Source organism: Scyliorhinus torazame, chromosome 1 (genome assembly GCF_047496885.1).
Source record: "Scyliorhinus torazame isolate Kashiwa2021f chromosome 1, sScyTor2.1, whole genome shotgun sequence".
Lineage (NCBI taxonomy): Eukaryota > Metazoa > Chordata > Chondrichthyes > Carcharhiniformes > Scyliorhinidae > Scyliorhinus > Scyliorhinus torazame.
The window spans coordinates 414,472,163-414,482,152 of NC_092707.1; the positions used below are offsets into that span (position 1 = coordinate 414,472,163).

Below are 9,990 nucleotides of genomic sequence, written 5' to 3' on the forward strand. Positions count from 1 at the left end.
GCCGAATGGCCTCCTTCTGTATTATACGTTCTATGTTCTAAGTTGTATGGAACATTGGTAAGCCGCACTTGGAATATTGCGCACAATTCTGGTCGCCACACTACCAGAAGGATGTGGAGGCTTTGGAGAGGGTGCAGCAGAGGTTTACCAGGATGTTGCCTGGTATGGAGGGTGTTAGCTATGTGGAGACGCTGAATAGACTTGGACTGTTTTCATTAGAAAGACGGAGGTTAAGGGATGACCTGACCGAGGTCGACAAGATTATGAGAGGCATGGATAGAGTGGATGGGCAGGCACTCTTTCCCAGAGTGGAGGGGTTAGTCACCAGGGGGCAGAGGTTTAAGGTCCATGGGGCAAAGTTTAGAGGAGAAGTTTAAACTAGTATGGCAGGGGGGTGGGCACGGGAGCAATAGGTCAGAAGGTGAGAGCATTGAGGGAGAACTAGGGAATAGGGACAGTGGGGCTCTGAGGCAGAGCAGGCAGGGAGAAGTTGCTGAACACAGCGGGTCTGGTGGCCTGAAGTGCATATGTTTTAATGCAAGAAGTATTACGGGTAAGGCAGATGAACTTAGAGCTTGGATTAGTACTTGGAACTATGATGTTGTTGCCATTACAGAGACCTGGTTGAGGGAAGGGCAGGATTGGCAGCTAAACGTTCCAGGATTTAGATGTTTCAGGCGGGATAGAGGGGGATGTAAAAGGGGAGGCGGAGTTGCGCTACTTGTTCGGGAGAATATCACAGCTATACTGCGAGAGGACACCTCAGAGGGCAGTGAGGCTATATGGGTAGAGATCAGGAATAAGAAGGGTGCAGTCACAATGTTGGGGGTTTACTACAGGCCTCCCAACAGCCAGCGGGAGATAGAGGAGCAGATAGGTAGACAGATTTTGGAAAAGAGTAAAAACAACAGGGTTGTGGTGATGGGAGACTTCAACTTCCCCAATATTGACTGGGACTCACTTAGTGCCAGGGGCTTAGACGGGGCGGAGTTTGTAAGGAGCATCCAGGAGGGCTTCTTAAAACAATATGTAGACAGTCCAACTAGGGAAGGGGCGGTACTGGACCTGGTATTGGGGAATGAGCCCGGCCAGGTGGTAGATGTTTCAGTAGGGGAGCATTTCGGTAACAGTGACCACAATTCAGTAAGTTTTAAAGTACTGGTGGACAAGGATAAGAGTGGTCCTAGGATGAATGTGCTAAATTGGGGGAAGGCTAATTATAACAATATTAGGCGGGAACTGAAGAACATAGATTGGGGGCGGATGTTTGAGGGCAAATCAACATCTGACACGTGGGAGGCTTTCAAGTGTCAGTTGAAAGGAATTCAGGACCGGCATGTTCCTGTGAGGAAGAAGGATAAATACAGCAATTTTCAGGAACCTTGGATAACGAGAGATATTGTAGGCCTCGTCAAAAAGAAAAAGGAGGCATTTGTCAGGGCTAAAAGGCTGGGAACAGACGAAGCCTGCGTGGAATATAAGGAAAGTAGGAAGGAACATAGAACATAGAAAAATACAGCACAGAACAGGCCCTTCGGCCCACGATGTTGTGCCGAACCTTTGTCCTAGATTAATCATAGATTAACATTGAATTTACAGTGCAGAAGGAGGCCATTCGGCCCTTTGAGTCTGCACCGGCTCTTGGAAAGAGCACCCTATCCAAACTCAACACTTCCACCCAACACCAAGGGCAATTTGGACATTAAGGGCAATTTATCATTGGCCAATTCACCTAACCCGCACATCTTTGGACTGTGGGAGGAAACCGGAGCACCCGGAGGAAACCCACGCAGACACGGGGAGGACGTGCAGACTCCGCACAGACCGTGAACAAGCCGGAATCGAACCTGGGACCCTGGAGCTGTGAAGCAATTGTGCTAACCACAATGCTACCGTGCTGCCCTTGAGAACAAATAAATCTACACTATCATTTTACTGTAATCCATATACCTATCCAATAGCTGCTTGAAGGTCCCTAATGTTTCTGACTCAACTACTTCCACAGGCAGTGCATTCCATGCCCCCACTACTCTCTGGGTAAAGAACCTACCTCTGATATCCCTCCTATATCTTCCACCTTTCACCTTAAATTTATGTCCCCTTGTAATGGTTTGTTCCACCCGGGGAAAAAGTCTCCGACTGTCTACTCTATCTATTCCCCTGATCATCTTATAAACCACTATCAAGTCGCCCCTCATCCTTCTCCGTTCTAATGAGAAAATGCCTAGCACCCTCAACCTTTCCTCGTAAGACCTACTCTCCATTCCAGGCAACATCCTGGTAAATCTTCTTTGCACCTTTTCCAAAGCTTCCACATCCTTCCTAAAATGAGGCGACCAGAACTGTACACAGTACTCCAAATGTGGCCTTACCAAAGTTTTGTACAGCTGCATCATCACCTCACGGCTCTTAAATTCAATCCCTCTGTTAATGAACGCGAGCACACCATAGGCCTTCTTCACAGCTCTATCCACTTGAGTGGCAACTTTCAAAGATGTATGAACATAGACCCCAAGATCTCTCTGCTCCTCCACATTGCCAAGAACTCTACCGTTAACCCTGTATTCCGCATTCATATTTGTCCTTCCAAAATGGACAACCTCACACTTTTCAGGGTTAAACTCCATCTGCCACTTCTCAGCCCAGCTCTGCATCCTATCTATGTCTCTTTGCAGCCGACAACAGCCCTCCTTACTATCCACAACTCCACCAAACTTCGTATCGTCTGCAAATTTACTGACCCACCCTTCAACTCCCTCATCCAAGTCATTAATGAAAATCACAAACAGCAGAGGACCCAGAACTGATCCCTGCGGTACGCCACTGGTAACTGGGATCCAGGCTGAATATTTGCCATCCACCACCACTCTCTGACTTCTATCGGTTAGCCAGTTCGTTATCCAACTGGCCAAATTTCCCACTATCCCATGCCTCCTTACTTTCTGCATAAGCCTACCATGGGGAACTTTATCAAATGCCTTACTAAAATCCATGTACACTACATCCACTGCTTTACCTTCATCCACATGCTTGGTCACCTCCTCAAAGAATTCAATAAGATTTGTAAGGCAAGACCTACCCCTCACAAATCCGTGCTGACTATCCCTAATCAAGCAGTGTCTTTCCAGATGCTCAGAAATCCTATCCTTCAGTACCCTTTCCATTACTTTGCCTACCACCGAAGTAAGACTAACTGGCCTGTAATTCCCAGGGTTATCCCTAGTCCCTTTTTTGAACAGGGGCACGACATTCGCCACTCTCCAATCCCCTGGTACCACCCCTGTTGACAGTGAGGACGAAAAGATCATTGCCAACGGCTCTGCAATTTCATCTCTTGCTTCCCATAGAATCCTTGGATATATCCCGTCAGGCCCGGGGGACTTGTCTATCCTCAAGTTTTTCAAAATGCCCAACACATCTTCCTTCCTAACAAGTATTTCCTCGAGCTTACCAATCTGTTTCACACTGTCTTCTCCAACAATATCGCCCCTCTCATTTGAGAATACAGAAGAAAAGTACTCGTTCAAGACCTCTCCTATCTCTTCAGACTCAATACACAATCTCCCGCTACTGTCCTTGATCGGACCTACCCTCGCTCTAGTCATTCTCATATTTCTCACATATGTGTAAAAGGCCTTGGGGTTTTCCTTGATCCTACCCGCCAAAGATTGTTCATGCCCTCTCTTAGCTCTCCTAATCCCTTTCTTCAGTTCCCTCCTGGCTATCTTGTATCCCTCCAATGCCCTGTCTGAACCTTGTTTCCTCAGCCTTACATAAGTCACCTTTTTCCTCTTAACAAGACATTCAACCTCTCTTGTCAACCATGGTTCCCTCACTCGACCATCTCTTCCCTGCCTGACAGGGACATACATATCAAGGACACGTAGCACCTGTTCCTTGAACAAGTTCCACATTTCACTTGTGTCCTTCCCTGCCAGCCTATGTTCCCAACTTATGCACTTCAATTCTTGTCTGACAGCATCGTATTTACCCTTCCCCCAATTGTAAACCTTGCCCTGTTGCACGTACCTATCCCTCTCCATTACTAAAGTGAAAGTCACAGAATTGTGGTCACTATCTCCAAAATGCTCCCCCACTAACAAATCTATCACTTGCCCTGGCTCATTACCCAGTACTAAATCCAATATTGCCCCTCCTCTGGTCGGACAATCTACATACTGTGTTAGAAAAGCTTCCTGGACACACTGCACAAACACCACCCCATCCAAACTATTTGATCTGAAGAGTTTCCACTCAATATTTGGGAAGTTAAAGTCACCCATGACTACTACCCTATGACTTCTGCACCTTTCCAAAATCTGTTTCCCAATCTGTTCCTCCACATCTCTGCTACTATTGGGGGGCCTATAGAAAACTCCTCACAAGGTGACTGCTCCTTTCCTATTTCTGACTTCAACCCATACTACCTCAATAGGGTGATACTCCTCGAACTGCCTTTCTGCAGCTGTTATACTATCTCTAATTAATAATGCCACCCCCCACCTCTTTTACCACCCTCCCTAATCTTATTGAAACATCTATAACCAGGGACCTCCAACAACCATTTCTGCCCCTCTTCTATCCAAGTTTCCGTGATGGCCACCACACCGTAGTCCCAAGTACCGATCCATGCCTTAAGTTCACCCACCTTATTCCTATGCTTCTTGCGTTGAAGTATACACACTTCAACCCATCTCCGTGCCTGCAAGTACTCTCCTTTGTCAGTGTTCCCTTCCCCACTGCCTCATTACACGCTTTGGCGTCCTGAATATCGGCTACCTTAGTTGCTGGACTACAAATCCGGTTCCCATTCCCCTGCCAAATTAGTTTAAACCCTCCCGAAGAGTACTAGAAAACCTCCCTCCCAGGATATTGGTGCCCCTCTGGTTCAGATGCAACCCGTCCTGCTTGTACAGGTCCCACCTTCCCCAGAATGCGCTCCAATTATCAAAATACCTGAAGCCCTCCCTCCTACACCATTCCTGCAGCCACGTGTTCAACTGCACTCTCTCCCTATTCCTAGCCTCGCTATCACGTGGCACCGGCAACAAACCAGAGATGACAACTCTGTCTGTCCTGGCTTTTAACTTCCAGCCTAACTCCCTAAACTTGTTTATTACCTCCACACCCCTTTTCCTACCTATGTCGTTGGTACCAATGTGCACCACGACTTCTGGCTGCTCCCCCTCCCCCTTAAGGATCCTGAAGACACGATCCAAGACATCCCTGGCCCTGGCACCCGGGAGGCAACATACCTTCCGGGAGTCTCACTCGCGACCACAGAATCTCCTATCTATTCCCCTAACCATTGAATCTCCTACAACTATTGCTTTTCTATTCTCCCCCCTTCCCTTCTGAGCCCCAGAGCCAGACTCAGTGCCAGAGACCTGGCCGCTAGGGCCTTCCCCCGGTAGGTCATCCCCCCCAACAGCATCCAAAACGGTATACTTGTTTTGAAGGGGAATGGCCACGAGGGATCCCTGTACTTTCTGCCTGTTTGTTTTTTTCCCCCTGACTGTAACCCAGCTATTCTTGTCCTGTACCTTGGGTGTGGTTACCTCCTTGTAACTCTTCTCAATCACCCCCTCTGCCTCCCGGATGATCCGAAGTTCATCCAGCTTCAGCTCCAGTTCCCTAACACGGTCTTTGAGGAGCTGAAGTTGGGTGCACTTCCCGCAGGTATAGTCAGTGGGGACACCGGTGGTATCCCTCACCACCCACATCCTACAGGAGGAGCATGTAACTGGCCTAGCCTCCATCCCCTCTTACCTGACAGAATATAGCTGCCCTGTGGACTAACTAGATCTCCGCCCTCCGACCCTGCTCCCAGTCAGCTACACTTTCTGTAAACTCCTGGCTCTCTTTGCATTCTTTGCGGAAATGTCGGAAACAAAATGAGAGGAGCACCTTACTCCCTCCTCACCTAACTCCCTCGGTCACCAAACTCTTACTATAGCACTCAAAATGCACCAAATTCAGCACTCCCTCAGTCACCAAACTCTTACGATAGCACTCAAATGCACCAAATTCAGCACTCCCTCAGTCACCAAACTCTTACGATAGCACTCAAATGCACCAAATTCAGCACTCAGTGCAAACAATGTCTGCACTGTAGGGGATCAACTTTTATACTGTGAATCTAGCCTCTGAAAACTGGCCTAATCCAATTAACTAATTAACAAGCTCCAGCTGCAAGTGCCTAGAAGTAGAAGCCTGTTTAAAGCTGATTGAAAATTCACCTTCTTCTAAACCAAACAGCAACTTTTAAGTTAATTAACTAAATAAAAGAAAGACTAAACTTTAGATAAAAATGAAGCCTTATACTCCCTCGGTCACCAAACTCTCACTATCGCACTCAAATGCACCAAATTCAGCACTCAGTGCAAAGGAACTTAAGCAAGGGGTCAGGAGGGCTAGAAGGAGTCACGAAAAGTCATTGGCAAATAGGGTTAAGGAAAATCCCAAGGCTTTTTACACGTACATAAAAAGCAAGAGGGTAGTCAGGGAAAGGGTTGGCCCACTGAAGGATAGGCAAGGGAATCTATGTGTGGAGCCAGAGGAAATGGGCGAGATACTAAATGAATACTTTGCATCAGTATTCACCAAAGAGAAGAAATTGGTAGATGTTGAGTCTGGAGAAGGGTGTGTAGATAGCCTGGGTCACATTGAGATCCAAAAAGACGAGGTGTTGGGTGTCTTAAAAAATATTAAGGTAGATAAGTCCCCAGAGCCTGATGGGATCTACCCCAGAATACTGAAGGAGGCTGGAGAGGAAATTGCTGAGGCCTTGACAGCAATCTTTGGATCCTCACTGTCTTCAGGGGATGTCCCGGAGGACTGGAGAATAGCCAATGTTGTTCCTCTGTTTAAGAAGGGTAGCAAGGATAATCCAGGGAACTACAGGCCGGTGAGCCTTACTTCAGTGGTAGGGAAATTACTGGAGAGAATTCTTCGAGACAGGATCTACTCCCATTTGGAAGCAAATGGACGTATTAGTGAGAGGCAGCATGGTTTTGTGAAGGGGAGGTCGTGTCTCACTAACTTGATAGAGTTTTTTGAGGAGGTCACTAAGATGATTGATGCAGGTAGGGCAGTGGATGTTGTCTATATGGACTTCAGTAAGGCCTTTGACAAGGTCCCTCATGGTAGACTAGTACAAAAGGTGAAGTCACACGGGATCAGGGGTGAGCTGGCAAGGTGGATACAGAACTGGCTAGGTCATAGAAGGCAGAGAGTAGCAATGGAAGGATGCTTTTCTAATTGGAGGGCTGTGACCAGTGGTGTTCCACAGGGATCAGTGCTGGGACCTTTGCTCTTTGTAGTATATATAAATGATTTGGAGGAAAATGTAACTGGTCTGATTAGCAAGTTTGCAGACGACACAAAGGTTGGTGGAATTGGCAACCCCAGCCCAGCCCTGCTCTGGACTTACCTCATGCAGTTCCCACAGGAAATCAGCAGCAGGATGAGCATCAGGAAGGACAGGGTGAGGAACAGTCCCACATGGACTGGATAGGATTCAGTACTCCAGGGCAAAGACTCTGGGCCCATTCTCATGGATAGAGTTCCAGGATGCTGGGGTTAATTCATCTGAAATAATGATAATAAAATTCCTTACAGACATTGACTTCGGCGGGATTTTGATCCATAACAAGGAGAAATATCAAGACAATTGCGGATAGCGATGAGGACTGTCAGAGGATACAGCAGGATTTAGATTGTTTGGAGACTTGGGAGGAGAGATGGCAGATGGAGTTTAGGAGGAACTTCTTCACCCAAAGGGTTGTGAATCTATGGAATTCCTTGCCCAGTGAAGCAATAGAGGCTCATTCATTAAATGTTTTTAAGATAAAGATAGATAGTTTTTTGAAGAATAAAGGGATTAAGGGTTATGGTGTTCGGGCCGGAGAGTGGAGCTGAGTCCACAAAGATCAGCCATGATCTCAATGAATGGTGGAGCAGGCTCGAGGGGCCAGATAGCCGACTCCTGCTCCTAGTTCGTATGTTCTTATGAACACCATTGGACAAATAGAGCAGGCGATATTCCTTCCAACTCAACTCAACTAATTGCTCCCTCCAAGGTTTGATCCACTCGTGTTTGACGGCCTGACTGTTTAGACTGAAGTTTTATCTGGTGAGATTTTGTGAAGATGGTGAGTCCCCATTGCAAGTTTTATTTATATTTATGTTGATTTTACATCAATTCATAGAGTCACATTCCACCCCCTTTTCTTTCTTTTTATAAATTTAGAGTGCCCAATTTTGTTTTGCCAATGAAGGGGCAAGTTAGCGTGGCCTAGCCACCTACCCTGCACATCTTTGGGTTGTGGGGGTGAGACCCACGCAGACAGGGGGAGAATGTGCAAACTCCACACGGACAGTGACCCAGAGCCGGGATCGAACCTGGGACCTCGGCGCCGTGAGGCGGCAGTGCTAACCACTGCGCCACCGTGCCGCCCTCTCTTTCTCAATGGAATTTACCCCCCTGTGGATTTGTCTGAACCCCGTCATTTCCCCAGGACAGTTTTCTCCCCATCTTGTCCCCTCTCAGTCCCAGTGTCATTCCGAATGCAGGGTATCTGCTCTGCTCCAGGGGGAAAGTCAGCCAGCCTGGGCAATGTACCGCCCGACCGGCTGTAGGGAGAGAGCCCTTCGCAGGCGCAATGTGCCGTGACCCTGACATACAACAACTCGCCACCCTGTCAGCTTTAACCCTTTCGCTGCTCTGATCCTCTCAAATGTCAGCTGCCATCACCGATCGCTCCTGCACAGTCCAGGGCAGTCAGTGCATCGCCTGAGCTGGGCTTCGGCCGCTTGAAGCCCCAGCTCCCCTGCTTCCCATCCCATTTACGCCCTGTCCCCAACTCTTCCCCACCTCCCCCACCTGTGCCTTTTCCCAGGACGTTGAAAAGTTACAAATGGCCGATCACTGCTGACTGAGTACTTATTCCCTCGGCCCTGAGGAGACATTGAAGCAGGCCGAAATTCCAAGCAAGATCAGCAAAGGGAATCTGAATTTACCTTCAATCAAGTTCCTCCTCCAGTGCGATGAAGTCAAAGCGCACTCACAGACTATCTGATCACAGTTAGGGAATATTAAATAGTGCAGTAGGTTTGTTCAGGAAGAATGCATTTAGACTTTGGAAGGAGGTTCAATGCGTTGGGAGGGTACCTGATAAGGGAGAGGTGGGTCTGGGAGGAGACTAGAGAGATGGGCAGGGTGAGTGCAGGAGAATAACCCCAACAGCACGTCCATGCTCCGCCCCCTGGGTTTGATCAGCTGGAGGAGAGCGAGGGAGGGCAGTGGCCCTCTCTCGCCCTCTCTCTCTCACCCTCTCTCTCGCCCTCTCTCTCTCACCCTCTCCCTCTCACCCACTCTCTCACCCTCTTTCTCTCACCCTCTCTCTCGCCCTCTCTCTCTCACCCTCTCCCTCTCATCCTCTCTCTCACCCTCTCTCTCTCTCTCTCTCACCTTCTCTCACCCTCTCCCTCTCACCCTCTCTCACCCTCTCCCTCTCACCCTCTCTCGCACACTCTCGCACACTCTCTCACCCTCTCTCTAACCCTCTCCCTCTCATCCTCTCTCACCCTCTCTCTCTCATCCTCTCTCTCTCATCCTCTCTCTCACCCACCCTCTCTCACCCTCTCTCTCTCCCTCTCTCTCCCACCCTCTCACTCTCTCTCTCACCCCCTCTCTCACCCTCTCTCACCCTCTCTCTCACCCTCTCTCTCTCATCCTCCCTCACCCTCTCTCTCACCCTCTCTCTCACCCTCTCCCTCTTATCCTCTCTCTCTCACCTTCTCTCTCTCTCTCTCTCACCCTCTCTCTCTCACTCTCTCTCACTCTCTCTCTCACCCTCTCTCACCCTCTCTCTCACCCTCATCCTCTCTCTCTCACCCTCTCTCTCTCATCCTCTCTCTCTCACTCTCACCCTCTCTCACCCTCTCTCTCTCACCCTCTCTCTCTCACTCTCACTCTCACCCTCTCTC

General features: G+C 48.6%; 1 protein-coding gene across 1 annotated transcript in view; it reads right to left on the bottom strand.

The window, feature by feature from the left end:
- LOC140428537 (uncharacterized) overlaps window positions 1-9,219 on the bottom strand; it is a 154,268-nt gene extending 145,049 nt beyond the window's left edge. The window contains exons 1-2 of the mRNA XM_072515113.1: window positions 9,022-9,219; window positions 7,433-7,590 (exon numbers count right to left, since the gene is read on the bottom strand). Coding sequence (XP_072371214.1) covers window positions 7,433-7,557 — 125 coding nt within the window. The 5' untranslated portion in view covers window positions 7,558-7,590; window positions 9,022-9,219. The remainder of the gene's footprint in view (window positions 1-7,432; window positions 7,591-9,021) is intronic.
- Between the last annotated feature and the right edge of the window lie 771 nt (window positions 9,220-9,990).